The sequence below is a fragment of the Manis pentadactyla genome, chromosome 1, assembly GCF_030020395.1.
Source record: "Manis pentadactyla isolate mManPen7 chromosome 1, mManPen7.hap1, whole genome shotgun sequence".
NCBI classification, from domain to species: domain Eukaryota; kingdom Metazoa; phylum Chordata; class Mammalia; order Pholidota; family Manidae; genus Manis; species Manis pentadactyla.
Window position 1 is genome coordinate 141,413,016 of NC_080019.1, and position 19,607 is coordinate 141,432,622.

The 19,607-nt window shown below is 34.7% G+C and overlaps 1 protein-coding gene across 8 annotated transcripts in view; it reads right to left on the reverse strand.

Moving 5' to 3' along the window:
- Positions 1 to 19,607, reverse strand: part of ROBO1 (roundabout guidance receptor 1) — a 1,078,818-nt gene that overhangs the window by 87,750 nt on the left and 971,461 nt on the right. For all 8 annotated transcript variants that reach the window (XM_057501821.1, XM_057501817.1, XM_057501808.1 and 5 more), the window contains 3 exons: positions 17,805 to 17,925; positions 17,348 to 17,486; positions 15,181 to 15,308 (listed from right to left, as the gene is read on the reverse strand). In XM_057501821.1, coding sequence (XP_057357804.1) covers positions 15,181 to 15,308; positions 17,348 to 17,486; positions 17,805 to 17,925 — 388 coding nt within the window. The remainder of the gene's footprint in view (positions 1 to 15,180; positions 15,309 to 17,347; positions 17,487 to 17,804; positions 17,926 to 19,607) is intronic.

The window sequence follows — 19,607 nt, forward strand, 5'->3', positions numbered from 1 at the left end:
TGATAATACCTCTAATAATTAAAAACTTTCAGGATATCTTAATACTAGGTATGATTTCTTTTTAAGGGAAAAGATTGAGTTTGACATAAAGGCCTGTCATTGTGTCTTTCAGCTTTTCAGACATAAAAATAGAGTGATTGAGAGGAGCATTTTTAGAATATATTTAATGGATACATAAAATACTATGAACTTTTCCCCTCCACTCAAATCTCTCAAATTACTCAGTAGATCAAAGGTTCTGGAGACAATTCTGGTTGCCACAACTGAAGTGGGTTGCTCCTGGAATCTGGTGGACAGGGGCCAGGGATGCGGACAGACATCAACTCCCACAACAAAGAATGATCAATATGAAAATGTCAATAGTACCAAGACTGAGAAAACTTGCTCTATCTTATCCACTCAATTTAAAGTTTAACAGAATAGTAACAAATAATTATTTTTCCTCAAATATGCACAAAGTAACTTGCACCGTGCCTGACATATCATAGGTCTTAGTAAAAGTAATACTCTTAGTCTTTTCATTCATCTTCTAAAAATGTCCCCAATTTCCCAAAAAGCAGTTATTAAATTATTTGACTAACTTTCTGGCCTTACAGATTCTGAAATTGAAATGTAACTGCCCAGCAATCTATATGTGTGCCACCTGACAAAGGATCTCAGGGTTAGAATTTTGATGAAATATTCCCTAAATCAATTTAGAAAGCCAGAAACCTAGACTTTCCCCCTTGAGATAAATAATACATAACCAAATTCATAGCTTTTATTTCACAACTATTTCTCCAGTCAGCCACCTCTTTCTATCTCTGTTGCCACCACTCTGGCCCAAGCTGTCTGAAAGTGCTCCCTGACTACTGTCTTGCTTTTCTCCAATCTGATCTCACAATGCAGTCAGAGTGATTAAAAACAAAACTAAACTAATTTGATTATTGGTTTTATTTTTTGCTTAAAATCCTTCTATGTGGTTCCTTTGCTCTTAAAAAAGCAAAATCCTTAACATGGTCTTACTATGTAATTCTTCTCCTATCTTCTGTCTTTCTCTCCCTAACTTAACCCCCATAGGCCTTCTTTTTGTCCTTAAAATTACACATCTGTATGATTATTCTATAAATGCCTGTCTCCAAAACTAGCCTATAGGCTCCAATGAGGGTATTTAACTATTTTCTTTGCCATCATTTCTCTAAAACTTACCAAATTGAAGATATGACTTACATTGTAAATACCTGTTGAGAGTGAACGCATGACAGTAATGTCCCCATTGCCTGGTTGCAAGTACTCTCTCCTTCCCAGTCACATCTTTATCTTTTCAAATCTACTATGTACACTCTACTGATATGCTAGATATCTGTGTATACCTCTTTCTTTACCAGAAAATAGTAAGTTCTACGAAGGCAGGATGCATGTCTTATTAATCTGCGCATACTTCCTAGTGTCCAGCACACTGTTTTGTATACAGAAAGTGCTTAAGAATCTATTTACTTGAAAATTTTTAATGGCTATCTTTGATTGGTGTATTTCATGGAGGGTCTAGAGCTAAAGTACACAATGGTATAATGATAAAATTACTCACCTGACAATTAAACAACTTTCGATCAAGCCTCTCCAAAACTAATCAGGTCTATCCTACATAAATCAAATAACCTTTCTAAATCTCAGTTTAATAGAGAGTCATCAACATTAGCTAACTATGTGTCAGCTCATATACTAGAAACTCTCCCATCAACTCTGTGGGAAAGAGTTCAATATGACAATTTTGTAAAGGGGGGTAAGTGAAGATTAGGTAACTTTCTTAAGGTCACACATTGGGTAAGAAATGGGGGATTGGAATTCAGGTCTGTAAGCTCTTAAAATTCTTGCTCTTCTTACTACAATGCCTACCTTGTTTGTTAAAAGAAAATATTCTAATATAACTTTGGTTCTGAAATGTTTTATCTCTATGACCTAAACAAAATAACTTTCTAAAAGAAATTATTTACAAAGGAAATCAACAAACTGAAAATACAACCTAATGAGAAAGAGAACATATTTCCAAATCACATACTTGATAAGAGATTGATATCAAAGATATATAAAGAACACATACAACTCAACAACAAAAAGCAAGATAATCTATTATAAAAGGGTCAGAGGAACTGAACAGACATTTTTCTTAAGATGTACAGATGGCCAACAGATATATGAAAAGATGCTCAGCATCACTCATCATGTAAATGCATATCAACACCACAATGATATTATCACCATACCTGTTAGAATGGCCACTATCCAAAGACAAGAAATAAGTGTTGGAGAGGGTGTGGAGAAAAGGAAACCCTCCTACACTGGAATGTAAATTGGTGCATCCACTATAGACAAGAGTATGGTGGGCCCTCAAAAAATTAAAAGTAGAAATACCATATGATCCAGCAATGTCACTCCTAAATATTTATCCAAAGAAAGCAAAAACAAGAATTCAAAAAGATCTATGCACCCTCATGTACACTGCAACACTATTTACAATAGCCAAGACACTTAGGAAACAACCTAAGTGAACATCAGCAGATGACTAGATAAAGAAATGTGGTGTGTATATACAATGGGATCATTCAGCCATAAATAAAGAAGTAAATCCTACCATTTGCGACAGCATGAATAGACCTTCAGGGCGTTATGCTAAAGGAAATAAGGCAGACAAAGAAAGACAGATACTGTATGATCTCGTTGTTAAGTGAAATTTAAAACAAACAATGACAACAACAAAAACAAGCTCACAGATACACAGCTTGGTGGCTGCCTGAGGCAGGTGGTGGGAAGTGAGCAAAATCGGTGAAGGGGGTCAAAAGTTACAAACTTTCAGTTAAAAAATAAATGTCCTGGGGATATAATGCATGGTGACTATAGTTAATAATACTGTCTTACATATTTGAAAGTTGCTAAGAAACTAAATCTTTAAAGTCCTCATCACAAGAATTTCTATTTTGTTTTGTAGCTATATGGTGACAATGTTAACTAGACTTATTTTGGTGATTATTATGCAATATATATAAATATTGAATCATACTGTTGTATACCTGAATATATATGGCAATTACACTCAACTGAAAAAAATATTTAAATGCACAATTCATGTATCAATGTATTAAATTAACATGGACATAATTACTCTGCTCACATATGGGCAGGTTGCATGCATATAAAAAGGTTTTGAGGGAGGAAAAGACTCATGCTATATTTTATATTCTAGTAGAAAAATAATGTCAAAGCAGTCAATTCCATCTCTGAAAAGTGATGTGATGGAACATTTTAGTACAACCACTGTAAAAGTCAAATGTATGCAGTCAAGTATCCAGGACATATGCCCACAGTTTGCTGTATAGTAAGTATAAAGGCATGTCTGACCTCAGTTTTCTCATCTGTAAAACAGAGCCAAAATAAATTATTTGTGAGACATCATTCATGTCTAACATTCAAAATCTCAAAACTGTGGCACAGATATTATATAATTTAACATTTATTTCCGAGAGACCTGTATCAGGACAAAATGACTTATCAATTTTATCTAATAACTTAGTATATTTATGGGGAATAAAAAGCTTAAAGAAATATATAAGAGCACACCTCATCTCTTTACAAATGACCTAAAAAGAACACTTCCAAATGACTATTCCACCATGCATAAAGTTAACTTTTTAAAAGCACCTTTGTAAAATGGCCATATTTACCCGTTTTAATTCTAAGTTCTCTCCTAATAACATAGACCACCCAAAACAAATGTCCTAAAGTTAACTTTAACAACCATTTATGGATTTTCTTGCCCTCATAAATTTGTTATAAAGCAATTACTCAGATATATTTTATCTTGTACTTATTTTAGTATTTTCTGCGGGTGTGTTTTTACTGGCACGTTATTTATCAAGTCCTGAGAATAACAGTTAAAAGCAAATTAAAGGGCTCATGATGCTTTGTAATCAGTTTTGCAAACTAAAGGCATATTCTAAAGTAGTAAAGTCCAATTTATACAGAATCTTTTAAAAAAGAAAAGAATACCTATACTTTCTAATTACTGAAATAAGGCTCAAAGGAAACCAGCTGCCACATAACTATGAAGTGTAGCTATTCTAGTGATGACCCTATGTGTGGAATCTGCTGAAATGATTTGTGAATGAATGAATACTGTTCAGCATAATAATAATGTTGTGTACACCTGTAAAATATTTAAAATGATAGCAAGCAAATAATATAAAAATCAAAACATATGGACACACGAAGTCAAATTTTCAATGTCTTGCATATTTCATTTATCCTGGGCTCATCATAAGAAAAAGGTCTCCTTAAAGTAAATAGTCTACAGCTCTTCTCTTTGTAATTGTCTTTCAAACAAAGAATGATCTCAGTCACTTTATGTCCTAGCAATTCTGGATAAAATAAAACATATCAATGTGAATTAACTTATAATTAATTCTTTTACTTTAAATGATAGACATTATCACAAAAAAAACCCCAAGTCTTAAAGTTATGTGAAATTGTAAACAATCAATCTCATGTTTAAAATGAGCTACCCAGCAATTACTAGAGGAAAGGAAAAGTTGATTTATTTCTCCAAATTTCATTTTTAGGCTGAGTAATTCAGAGTGTATAGATTCACATAACTAAATTACGTATTTCCACATTGATGCCATTATTTCACAATGTAGATTTCTAAAGACAGTTGCTAAGTTTTATGTCTAAATAACTGGCAACCAGAAAGCATTTTCCACTGTTATGTAGATGAATAAAGCACATAAACTCAGACCATTATGGAAGACCCTTGTGCAATTTACTAGTGTGGTACTGTTCTCATTATTTGTCATGAATCATCTTATGTATCAACTATTTCTTGTGCCCGACTGCTCTACTTAATTCTTCAAATACTTGCTTGGCACACACAGTAAGAGAGTGTTTCAAATTCTCTGGGGAAGACCATGTGGTGAATGTTTTTCCTTTTGATTAATTTTTAAGATTTATATCAATTTGTTTGCAATAACTGAAAGCAATCTAAAACCTTTATGACTACCTAAAAAAATCTGAGAAAGTCACACCTTCAACAGTCATTACAGTTACAATGGTATTTCTGAAAGACAGTAAGAACATAAGTTCTCTACTTTATCTCTCTTAACAGAAAAAAAAAAGGAAAAGACTCAGACCATAAAGTGCTGGGTCTCAATCAAATCAAATAGCATAAAAAGTCCCCAGGAGTGGAGCTTGGCATCCTACTTATGCCACTGGATCAGAACAGTTAGCAGAGGGAGCCATTCTCGCAAATCATTCTCTTGTTAAATTCTGTAGTGGGACTTCATTAAACCTCTTGGCTGATGGCATTTTACTTTCAGCCCACTCACAAAGAGCTCTGCTGGCAGTACTGGTCTCCACTCACACATTGTCTTTTGGGGTTTTCTTTTAACAAGCAAAATCTCTTTGTCTCATCAGCCCTTCAAATCTCCTCTTGATTTTTTAAAATCACTATTTTAACTACAAAACAAAAAGTGACACAAATCACACCAAAAAAAACACAACAAATTTCTATAAGGGAGGCATTCTGAATGAGACTCTTGGGTTCAGCATTAGAAGCAGCAGTGTATACACACAGGAGGTGGTAAATAAATATAACATTGTGGGGTGCACATGTGTGCATGTGTGTATGTGTATTATATGTACATAGATATGAAATATCTCCCAGTCCCTGAAGCAGTGTTTGCTATAGTACCTCTGACTTTAATAGGCCTCTGTGATTATGGTCACATATCATGAAGAACCATTCTCCAGAGAACCAGTCTGCTATATCTTGTTGTCTTGCAAATTTGTCACACACACATCAAGGTTCTCAAAGTTGTAAAGTAAAGCTTTGGGGATCTTATAATACGTGTTTCATCAAAATGTTGAACTCACAGTTCTTAACCACAGTCTTGGATTATAGTAAACCTAGCTTGAATCTGCAAAAAGGCCCCTTTCACACTATTAGTTTTGGCTTTGACTCAAATAAGCACGTTAATGGTCAGAAACAATGTATTATTATACTGCCAGCTTTTCTGAATTCTGAAATCAGGTTAAGCAAACTGTTGCAACAAATGATTTCAATAAAGTCTAGATCAAAGAAGGGAAATTCGGAACTGAAGGGCCCAGTTTTTCTCTCTCATTATTTCTCTTATGCCCAGATATCACACAAACTCTAAAAAGTCATGTGACTCTTACCAAAAATCTCATATACTGATAGAAAGTTAGTCAATCCTATTTATGGAAACCACACATTTACCAATAGACCTTCTTTCCCTTAGAGTTTGTTTTAGAATACAAGTTTATTAAAGTTTATCCCCTACAACTGAGAATAAAAATCTACAGTAAGCTATACTGTTTTATTTTTACTTAAATTTTAATTTTACATGCCAAAATAATTATCTAGTATCCATTAAAAAAAAGCCACACACACACATGCAGAGTATGTTGCAGTGTGTGAGATTAAAATGTGATCTGGTTATCTTCAAAGTTATTTCACATCTAGAAAATGGTCAAGTGCACTGATGAACATTTCTTTTAATGGGTTATGCCTTCTGATCCATTTTCAAGACTATTAAAGTTTTAAATTACATGGGCGTTATTACTGGGGCCCATCTATCCAAATTATTTTTATCTCCAGTTAGTTAAGTTGTTCCAATATGTGGATTTATGGAAGGAGCAGAGAAGGGATCCAATATTATTCATTCTATCAGGAAATTTAGCAGCACTGAACATACCAGGAAGGATAATAATTATGTTTAAAGATCAAAGGAAGTCAATGTTAATTATGGGTCTGTTTAATAAAAAAAAAATTACTGAGTATCAAATGCATATCACATATACATAACACAAACAGTATTTTTAACTAAGTGCAAATTTTTTTTTGCATTATACTTCACTTATCCACCGTTGCTTGAAGCAATTAGAACAAAAATTGACATTTTTTACACCAGAATTACAGAAACCTTGATAGTCACATATTGTGTGTCTATATAAAGTATTTTGGGAGATGCACACAAGACTCAGATGATAATCCTCAGATAGGCAGCTGAGAACACTACAGCTGCAGGAAGTCCTAATTCTGACATAGATAAAAACACATCACTGAAGTGGCCTCCACCTCCTCCTCCTCCGTATCACCTTCATCACGTCTACTTTTATTGAGCATTTAAATGCTTCAGACAATATGCTAAGCACTTCATATTATCAGCACATTTAATCACCACAGCAATCCTGTAAGGGGAATATTTTCACCCCCATTTTACTGATGAGAATACCGAGAACCAGAGATTTAATAACTTGCACATTCAGCAATAAAATCCAAGTGCGCCTGTCAGAAATAACTGTGCTCCTGTTTCCTAATAGCAGGGGGAAATCAAGGATGCCTCCCGTAAAAGACTTTCCAAAGAAACCTGAAGGACTAATTTTCACAGATATATCTCCACATCAAGGAGTCACAGAAAATTATCTTTGCAGAAAAGGAAAATAATTACCAAAGCCCACATTAATCAGCTAACAACATTTTTAAATCTCTACAGACGAAATAAATATTATGGAGAATTGATGGATTTTAAATTGTTTTTGAACAAGGTGATGAGAAAAGTAATCATAATAATCATAACTGCTCTTGCATAAGCATTTCATAATCCACAAAGCATTCTTATGAGAATATAATTATTTTGTTACTTACTGTACTTTATTTCCTATCAACCCATTGGTGTTTATATCACATGCACAATTTTTTTTTTTCCAACAGATGAGAACACTGAAATTCAGGGAATTTAAGTGACTTGCCCAAGTCCCTACAGCTTTTCTGTATCAGGTCAGTCCTAGATTCACTCATATAGAAAACAGTAATAACAGCAAGGATGCCCCTAAGACTGTAGGAAGACTAAGAAGGCAAAGTAAACAAAGTGTCCCTGAAAGGTACTCACAGTCAAGCAGGGCAGGCATGGAAATGCGGAAGGGTGGAAATAGTTTCCCATTGGTACATGAATGGGGAGGCCCTAACCCGCACTGGGGAGAAGGCTATCTGCAAAGCTTCCTGGAGAATGTTCACCTGAGCTGAGTCCACGGATAGGAGTAACTGGCAATAGAAGATAGGACAGGTGGGAGGCAGGGCATTTTAGACCAAGGGACCAACCGGAGGAAAGCTACCTGGCGGTATATGCATGAAAAAATATATAAGCAGTACAGTGAAACTACACTGAAGGGAGTATCAAGAGAGGGAACTAGGTAGCCAGGCAAAGCATTAAGTATTTTTTATCTTATCTGGAGAGATGGGAACCATGACAATGTTTATATTAGGGTTTTAGGAGATGAACCTGTAATGTGGGGAATGGATTCTATGAGACAAGTTAGAGACAAAGAAACCAGCTGGAGGGTAACAGTTTCAGCGTTAGGAAGAAGAGAAAGGCCCAAATTAAAGCAATGATAATAAGGTAAGAGAGGTGGGAGGAGAGTTGAGAAAAATTTATTTGGTAAAATCGGTAGAATTTTGTGGTGGTTGACATTGGAGAACTGGGAGAATAAAGCGTGACCCCACCACCACTCGAGACATCTCCTGGTGTGTATCTGCAAGGTTGCCTTCAGCAAAAATGGAGAATGGGAGAGAATCTGGCTTCCAGTGCCTCATCTGCTCCCATTTTCTCTGCATCACTACTATTTTCATTAATAGTCACTCTCTGGGTTAGTAAAAACTTAAAAGCTTAGACAAATCTGTGACAGCTGTTTCTTGTCTTACTGAAAGTTGTAACTATTGTTCAATTCCTAGTTAACTGAGATGTTAAAAAGGGGGCAGCCACAAATGGTAGTGTGTGAGAGATTTCAGCAAAGCTTGTTTGTAGAATGTGGTTCACTAGCAGCAAGGAGAGAAGCTCTAGGAAACATCCCATTAGTGGCAATTAAGTCAGCCAAAAGACAGCACGGTTCTTTTTTTTTCTCCCTTTGTGTCCTCTTTGTCTCATGTCAATCTCAGACTTTAAGGCTCAGCCTTTCAGAAGCTGTCAGTGGCTAATCAATCCTAATGAGGAAGCAGTCTGTTCCTTCATTGCTTGGTAGGCGTAAATACTTATGGGAAGCATCAGACAAAATAACAGTTCTTCAGAACAGAATAGAATGCACATTCTTTTGATGATTCATTTGAGCATGTCTGTTGTATGCCAATGATAAATTTAAAGAGATAGTAACAACATATATGATACCATATTTTATAATTAAAAAAACAAAAAATGATGAAGTTGAGGGAATGGAGTACTTTCACAAGTGAAGAAAATGGACAAAGGATTTCACAGAAATTCAGAAATCCCATTTGTCTAGTAACATCACCTGGTTTAGAGATTTTCAGTATATGCCTTTTTTTTTTTTTTTTAACAGAGCTGTTGCTGAAAGGGCAGAAAAGCAACTGTTTATTGAGCTTCAAAGACTAACTGGTCCCTGTGAGAGGCCTGCAGAAGAGTGCAGTGAGGTGTGAACTAAGATCTAAACATCCAGCTCCCTGTGTCTGACTTCCCGGCACTCAGGGCTAGGAGAGATGGGAAGACTAAAGGTCTTTTAGTTCCTATTGCAAGAGAGACAAACAAAAATGGGATTAGATTTTCTTAATGGTTCAACTCAGTGAAAATAAAATGTGATGGCTTGGGAAATGGCTGGTGTATGGAAATCCGTTTCCGTTTGGTTTCCTGTGACAAGCACAGCGATCGGAATACTGGCACTCTGGGGATGGAGTCATAGATTAACTTCAGAAATGAAATGATTACAGGACTAATAGTTGCTTTATCTGTAAAGTTGCAAAGGGAGTAGAAATATTAATAATGCCATCTCATTTGCCTAGTTTAAGCAATAAGTATCAGTGAAGCAAAGAATCATAAGAAATATTAGAGGTGGAGGACAAACTTGGAAATGGGAGAAATACAGAGTTTAAACTAAACTCTGTGTGGCCTTATCTTATGTCTTTAGGATAGCACTCCACAAAAATGGAATTATTTAAAAAGCTATCAACATGATTTTCATCATAAATTATTACTGATTTTAAGGGGTTTGTTATTAATGCTATAGTAAATATATTGTTTTTCTTCCTTCATTTTCCTTTTAAGTGTTTTAAAGCTGCATCCACCATGCTTTTCCTTAAGGCTACCTTCAATCAAAGAGAAAAAAGTACTCTTTAAATTAACCATGGATTGTTTAAAAAATATAAACAAGTGAAAATTTAAGTTGGCTATCATGTGATTCCAAGAAAACCTCAAGACTCACCTGGCAAACATCTAATAAAGGCCTAATAGGTTTAAATTAAGATAGCAAAGTAATATAAAACAAACCTGTAACCATTCTTGGAACACCAAGAGGGGATGTGAATTTTAGCATTTTCAGTGGCACACTGTTTAAAATTTGGCAGCAAACTTCCATGTATCTATTTTGTTCTGGTTAGATTTTATATTTTATAGGTATGTCATAACCTATAAAATGGTTATAAATACATGAGTATATATCCTTTCCTTTAAAAAATAAGGCCATTGTACAGTATGAAACACTAGTTCAGAAGGTAACTCATTCCTACCAAGGCAAAGCCAGCAGTCCTAACACTTGTCAAATTGAGACATTGATGGGCAACTATAACAATGTAATCCGTGAAAATTGAAACATTAAAAGATGCCTGATTTTTTTGTGCACATTTCAGATTCATAAACAGAATTCTTGAGAAGGTGTGGAGATATTATACATGTGGAGGGAAAAAAGGAGCAAACATTAAGTATACATACAATAATATTGACCATTTAAATTCATAGGTAATAAAATTTTATTTAAGAAAATGACAGAATATCAAGTTCAGGTTAACTGAATTATCTGGTTAACTGGAAGTCAAGCAAAAACACTTTTCTATTATAATCATTCTGAACAGCCTTATTTCATCATTTTTCATTGGTCATGTAGCAAATATTATTTTTCAACAGGTCAAATTACTGCAGAACCTTTGAATCTCATTCTGACAGTTTCAAAGATACACCAAAATTCACATCCAAGTTAAAGGAATCTCATTCTTTCTATTGCTGAAATAATTACAGAGCTCAGGCTGCACTCAGTTTTGATCAGAAACTTCCTAGTACTGACAAATTTTATTACAATTTCCTTCTTTTCCAAATAAAATAATATCTTCTATGTTATAACATATAAGTAACCAATATTTGATTTGGCTCAATGATTTTGGCATTTAGCTGCTCAGGAAGAAATAATTTAACCAATGTTACATGAGATATGTATGTGATGTAGGGTTTAGGGATGCAGTGATTTAGTAAAACAAGGTGTGGCCCATATTTTACTCATTGTTTGGGGTGGTTAATAGAAGTTTCCTAGTGGTCACAAAGAAAAATAAGCAGTTTTTGGGAATATGTGCTCATTGATAATCTTTCTAGTCCTAGAGTGAAGTATCAGGAAACACCCTAATTTTACAGAAAGGCAAACCGAGATTCTGAGAATTCCAAAAAATTGGAGAATAGTCACTCTTAAAGGCAATAGAATCAAAATTGAGGTCCAAAACCCTCTGCCAAACGTTTTTTCATAACAATATCACTCTATTGTATATAAAATGAAATCCTTTTAAATAATTTCTATTTCCAAATGGTCATAATTTTCTTTAATTTATCTAGTTATTTTGCAAAATTTCAATATAAGTCTAGCAGTAGTTTTGATGGCATGAACAAGACAAAACACATTTACTATAAAAGCCAATAGTTATGTTAATGAAAATGTAATGCCTTATATTTGAGAAGTTTTAATTAATTTGTTACATAATATATTATCATGTTTACATTAGGTGCTTCAGATTTATCATTTACAACAGCAGAGCAAGAAGTACCTGTATAGAAGTATCTGAATATTACTATTTTTCTTACTAAATAACTAGTAATTATTAAAATTAAACAATTAAGCCATCAATAATAGTAACACTAGTGTTAATACAATGTTCCTTACTTATAAAACAATTGCATTTACTGTAATATATGTTAAACAGTTTGAATATAATTTAATTTAAGCCTTATAAAAACACTGTAAGGTTGACATTATGATACCCACTTTACATATTGGGTAACCGAGGCTCAGGAAGTTTTAATGCCTTTCCCTGGGTCACACTGTTGGTAAATGACAGAAACAGGATTCAGCTAAACTATCTGATTCAAATGTCAATGCTCTTAGCTACACAATTCTTTGTAACATATTTCTTCCAGCTCCGATAATTCCATATCTCTAAAGAAATTTTTTAAAGCCCTTTATTATTTCTGTCAGCTCATCAAATAAAAAGTCATTCCAGGTACTCATGAACTTGCTTGTTTAAAAACAAATAAAAACAAATTTATGTGCCCCACTCCAGATCTCCTAAATCAGGTTGTCCAGGGTAATGCCTCATAATCTGTATATTTAACAATCTTCAGAGAAATTTATCTATGTAAGTTCAGATAACAAACCGAGGTAAGTTTAGAAAAGTCTGCCTCATCCTAGGTTTTACTTTGCTCTCTTTCAAACACAGCCCCCCAGGCAGCTGTCATAAATGGCAATCCCTTCAAATTTTATCCAACAGAGCCTACCACTGGCTCTCAGGATAAAAGCCCAACAGAAGCTTCTTGAGTTTCCCCTAGGACGTCCCTGTGATGTTTCTACTACTGAAGCAGAAGGCTAGAGTCCATATTATATTGCAACTCATAACTAGTATTTATAGTTAAAGTGCCTACTAGATGCCCAGTACCATGCTACCCACTGTGAAAAGCATACAAATTGAAATAACAAGGAAGTCCTAAGTGTCATGGAAGAGATACTTAAGGAAATACAGGTAGAGTTTCCAAAAGAGCAGAATTGGGATTTCAAGAAAAAAATGTTTAAAAGAAAGTAATTATCAAATCAAAGTTACTTTTCAAATGTTGGAACTAATCAGGTCGGTACTGGGGGTGAAAATCAAATGGTCATTTCAGTTTCCCCTAACTTCTTTCTGGAGCACAGGGTTTGGTTTGTCCAACATCAATTCTCAAAATTAAACATTCACAGTATGAGGAGTGAGGGAAAAGAAGACAATTTTTAAGCCCATACTGACTCCAATAGTCCTTCTGAAAATAAACCACAAATAAAATACAGGAATCAAAAATAACTACACTACTGAATTTCTTATAATCATTTCCTGCTAGTAAATAGATTCATTTCTGTTTAGTTGCCTTTTAGCAACTAGTATTTTTCTACATTCAATCTCAAATGGAGAAAAAAGATTGAACTTCTCAAGTCTCCTTTGAAAAGCTTCCTTTGTTTTTTCTTAGTTTTTTTTTCCTTTTGCAGTTGGGATTCAAGTTACTTTCTTTGACATATTATGTATATTATTCTAGCATTTTAAAATATTCTAACAGTAATGTTAATATGCATATTTTATTTTAATATTTGAATAAAACAATACCTTCTCAACAATATGAAGATCTTCCATAAATTTACAGAAAACCCAATACATTTGAAATAAGAACTTCTAAATTCCTCAAGTAGTTTCTGGATTTGATCATTTGTACCTAACTTCCATTGAAATCTAGGCTTAGGGAACAAGAATTCCATATGGAAAACTTAAGGCTGAATTAGCTTTGGAATTTAGTTTAAAATTGCAGGAAGAAACTCTATTTCGATTTTAATGTCTACCATAGACACAGCAGAATGGCTATTATTTATAAAAAGATCAGACTACCAAGGTAAAGAAATTTAAAACATAAAAAGAAACACATTTATCTGACTAATATGAGAGACAATCAACCTCCCTATCACAATTGCCTGGAGATGGACACACCTTTTCATGGCTTGTATTCATCCTGGGCACTTTCACTCCCTCTGGAGGGCTTTTGAACTTGGTTTGACATCTTTTAAACTTATGCTTTTCTCTAAACGTAAAGGGGTTTTCTTTTCTTAGAGTTTTAGACTTATGTGGAGTTCAAGTCTAACTTAGATTAAAGAGAAGAGGTCTAGATCTCGAAATTCAGTGTGTGTTCTTGATCTTTCCTTTTTTTTTTCCTTTTCTTTTTGTTTTTATGAGGTTGAGCTAAAAACCTCAAAGTGGGACATAATGGCTTTAGAGACAGGAAGGAAATATTCTTTATTCTTTTTTTCTACTGTAAAAAGCCCACAAGCCTCTTTTATAGAAAGCCCACAGTAGAAGCACTCCTCAAAAGCCACCTTTTTCTTCCTAACAGCCTGAGAGGAGAGTGTGTTCAGAAATAATGACAGCTAATGTCAGACCCAGAAACAAGCTAGGTGGTTTTATGGCTTGTATCCATCCCTGTTTACTGTATGTACTTGTCAAATGGGGAATTTTTAAAAAAGGTTTATTGTCTCTCAAATTCCACAATACACTATTTGTCCCTAAAAAAGAAAAAAAAATGAGAGTAAGTTTACAGATGAGATGTAATGAGAAATAATTAGTATGACATCATGGAGAAAGGAGAAAAGGGGTTATGAGAATGAAAAACATCTGGATTATGGACACAAAGGAGGTGACAGAACCATTTCTGCCTACCAGTTAAAGACGTGACCTTGACATTTGAAAACTGGTAGCCGTAGAATAGGGCATTCATTTTGGCTCATATAACACCAAGTAAAAAATCTTTTATCAAAATTAGCAAAGTGAAAATGCAATTCATTCATTCACCAAACATTTATTGAGTATCTGTTATGTCACAGGCACTGTGTACACAGAAGACTGCAAAAGTCCCTAAACTGTGGGTGGACCTTATGTTCTAGAGAGGAAAAGAGTCCTCTCATTTTTGTGTTCTGAATTGTATATACTCATGCAAAGCATATGCTCTGAAGGAATGGTTAATTTATTTCCATTTAATGAAGAAGTTTTAGTGGCAGTAACTGCCATCTAATTAAAAAAGTAAAGGGGCTCCATGTATGATGACCCAGAGGTGAAAGCACATTCTCTTCCTCTACTTGACTAAGACAAACTTTCCATGGTTTTGAAAACTTGATTCAATTGCTTGTAACAAACATTTATAGAGCTCTTAGAGACATGATAATTTCTTTTAAAAACGTTTGAAATAAAATATGTGTAACTTATTGAAAGTCTCTAATTAATAGACCAATAAATAATATTATCTTCAAATATCAACATTACATTTCATACGACAAAATGACACCAAAGAAACATTTCCTAAAGCCTACCTTGGACAGTCAGAGTGGCTGACGCTTCAGCTTTTCCCACCATATTTTCTGCAACACAAGTATATGACCCCATGTCACCAGCCATCACCTTCCGAATTTTCAAGGTATGATCATCTCTGATTTCATATCTAGGGATGTAACAAAAAGCACAGTTAAGTGACTTCCTACATGAAAGATCCCTTCATTACAAATATGAGGCACGTTGGCAACAAATCACATGCAACATTTTCCTCAAAAAGTTCAAAATGGAAAAAGTGAAGTGCATCCTTACTCTAGGTAAACATGCACATAGCAAAGGCTTGTTTTCTATTTATATGGGCTAAGATATTAAACTACTTTCTGAAAGAACATTTTAGGGGAAAGTTGGTACTTATTCATTTATTTCCTCAAGCTACTATACTTACACAAAAGTTAAAAGACAGTGGCCATTAAATAAATTCTTTCTATAGGCTAGGCTGTCAGTGTTTTATAGGTTTTTACCTTTTGAAATTCTTCTAACAATTCTATGACATAAGTACTAGGCTCATCTCCATTTTGCAGATGAAAAATGGAGGCATCAGAAGGTGTGGTAACCTGGCTTTGATCCTCAGCTAGTTTAGTGGCTGAGTTGTTATTTTAACCCGGACAGTTTCATACTCCAGAGCTCACCTGTCTTGCCTCATCTTCCCTCGCCTTACATGTTGGGTTTCTCTGGAAGTTTCACCTTGATCCTCTTTTTACTCTATGTAACATCACTAAGTTATATTATCTACTGTGGTTTACATATTGACTGACCATGCAAACATCTCCAACCCCTATTTCATTTAAGCTCCAAATTCCATAATCCCACTAGCTAATAATTAGACATATCCCACAGGCAACTAATATTAAATGTGTTACATAAAACTTTCTTTTCTTACCTTATCACATAAACCAATTCTATCTCTTAACACAATTTGCCGATCTTTCAGCAACTCCCTCTGTCTAACAAATCATCCAATTCATCAGTTCAGTCTCAGAAATTTCTCTCCACTCTGGATCCCTGTCTCTATCTCATCCCCCAGTTCAGGCAATTTACATATCTAATCTGAACAACAAAGATAAGTGTGCCATTCTCGGCCCTCATTAATGTAGTACCTATAATGCTAAAATTTTTTTTTCTCTAAAAAAAGTAATCCTGTTCATAATAATACCTTCAACTCATTGGTGTGCAAAAAATATGATTTAAAATTCTTCAGTCTATTATACAAAGTCCCTGAAAATTTGACCCCAGTATCTCCAACCTGATATTCCATAATGTCTTGTCACATGCCCTCTGCACAAGTCATGCTACACTTGCTACCACTCAAAATGTGTGACGTTCTTTCTCAGATTAGTGTCTATGTTCTCATGTCTCTTTTCCTGGAACAGTCTTCTCTTTCTTGCTTATCAAATTGATATATAGTTTTCAAGACACTGCATAAATGTCATTTTACCTTGAGAACTCCCTCCTAATTTTCCGCTCCCACAGGACTACATTTATGTGGTAAAAGGGTTTGCTATCTTAGTCTGCAACTCATACGTGTCTCCTGTTGTGAGCTCCCTGAGAGCAAAAACTATGTCTGAGGCACTGCTGTAACTCCAGAACCTAGCAGGGACTCAGTGCTTGCTGAATGAATGGACACACTAAAGAAGACAGCCTGAAAACAACATCCCAAAGCTTCATTTCACTGCCTCACTCCCTAAGGCTGCCAGGGTGTATCTCTGCTCCCAGTCAATTTAAGGTCTTGACAGATAGCAAGAAACTGACCTCTTCTTCCATTCCCCAGTGATGATGTAGCTTAGAAAAGGACTCTTTCATTGGTTCATGGTAATATAGTTAATGCTGTTCCTCCCTTCCCTTCCCTACTTACTCCCATACAAGAAACTGGTATTAACTGTGGTCTGATTGAACAGAAGAGAAAACTGTTTAAGGAATACCACATTTTACAAGGGTTCTCTGGACAGGCCAGGGTCATGATCGACAGTTCTTATCTGAAACCTCAGAGAAAACACAGTCTCCCAATTCTCATTATCTCTGGTACTGTGTCTGGCTCTGATCAAGAAGTCTAGGGCAGACTATTCTAATGACACATATGTGAACAGTGGTCTAATGAGAACTGCAGAAAGTCCAACCAGATGAATCACATCGTTAAATTCTGATCTATACCTGGATTTGGGCAGTTCTCCATCATCCTTTCTCCACCGCACTGTAGGCACAGGGTCCCCTCGGGCCTCACACTTAAACTCCGCGCTGTCATCCACAGTTACTGCCAAGTTACTCGGTCTCTTCACAAACGATGGTCTCTCTAAAATTAGAAAAAGCCATTTCAAGAAAAAATAAAGATGAACAAACTAAAAACCATTTTAGGTGTTCAGTAAGAAGAGAGTTACAATTCAGAATATTTAGAAAATCTCTCCATGTAGTTCCCTACTCCTAAAAGCACCTTCCTTGGCTGAGTGTTCCCTCCCAGTAGTCCTCCCAGGTCTTGACTACTTTATCTCAGGCTGACTCCTCTTCTCTTCCTACCACCAAAAATATTGGTTTACTTTCAAGAAAAGATCATTTCTTTCCCCCTTCTATTAAGATACTAAATAGTAGTAAGAGCAGATTAAATTGCACTTACCCAAAACTGTTAGCTCTGCCACTTCACTCTCACGTTCCCCAACCATGTTGGTCCCAACACAAACGTATTTGCCAGCATCACTTTTGCGGGTATAAGTAATCATAAGCTTTCCTCCTCGTATCTTAAAAAAAAAGTTTTGCATGAACACTATTAAAATTGCTTTAGCTAAGTGTACATTACAGAGGTCTTCATAAGTGAAGTCTTATTTCTAAGCACAGAAACAAAGCATTATTATATCAAAAAGCTGGTGTATAGTGCTTGCTATATATAGCTAGCAACTTGAAACAGAATTTATTGCATAGGTACAGTAAGAGGCAAGATATTTTTACTTACCTACATCTTCTTATAAAGTTATTATATTCTGTATAACTAGAAATTTGTGTTTTCAAACTGTCCAAGTTCTTTCATATTATTCAGTTAAATGAAAACCAAAAAAATTGCATGTATAATTTGGTTAGCAAATGGAAAAAAGAAAAAGGAAACCCTTGGTGCCATGTGACTATAATTGATATGTAAATATACATTAACTATAAGTGATTTCAAGGAAGCATATTTTAGGATTTTAAGATGTTGAAATAAAAATGTCTCTAATTACTTAATTTGTTAGAATTACTTTAAAGGAATATATCTTCGAGGTCCAAAACACTGCAGAACTTGACATGTCCTAAAAAGCATAGGTGTTGCAGCCACCCAAGTGGTTTCCTGGGGACTCACATCGCAGAGACTAAACAGATCCGGATGAAACATCTGTAAAGTCATTTGGATATACTTTTGACCATTTAATTATTTGAAGAAGAATTAATTACAAATGTAAGCAGATTTCCAGTACAATAAGTCATCTGAAGCTAACCATGAATTAAGACTGAGATGTGGAAATTGAACTATCATTACTTAATTTACAGTGCTTTGGGTGGCAGCTGACTTCAGTCACCCATGAATATCTATAATGCTCTGAACTTTTGTCAGGAATAAACAGAATGTTTATTCATGGAGATTCTGACCTCACAGTTATTCTTTACAGTGTATCAGTTAAACAAAGGAGGAAAGAACGGAAGGAAGGAAGAAAGGAAAGAAGGAAGGAAAGGAGGGAGGCAGGGAGGGAGGGAATGAAGGAGCCATTCAAACAGAGGTCATTGAAACTGCTGTTTTATAAGGGTGGGATTATACTGTTTTGGAATACCTCAATTGTTTTATTTCAGACTAGACACACAAACTATGTATCATGTCCAAGCCTTTATGTATTACAATAACCCAAATGTTAACAGAGCAGTTTTAATTTCTGTGGCTTTAATACTTGTTTTGTTTTGGTTGTTTTATTAAAATGAAAAAAAAGATCATGATTCTCTAGGTACCATTATAAAAACCAGGGACTTTTGTCTGCACTGTTCATGACTCTAACCCCCACACCCAGATTAATGCCTGCAGGTAATAGTCTCTCGAAAGGTTTTTGTTGAATGCAAACTGCTTTTATAGACAAAATCTAGTCTGTTACCCAATGAAGCATTTCTATAAAGGTTTATAGAAGTTACAATATATATTAATGATAGTTTTATTGTTTTCATATATACTTTCCTAAATTTTTAAACAGAACAATACAAAGCAGAAATACATTGTGCAAAAAAAATAATCTTCAAAAGTCAACTACTGTCAGTAGATCATGGGCATTTTTCTTTTGGGTGTCTCTTTCTTGATACTGATCAAGTTATAGATATAGATATAAAATATACATATACACATATATACATACACATACTTTTACTGAAATAGAATCATGTGATACATGCTCTTTTGAAAGCCACATTT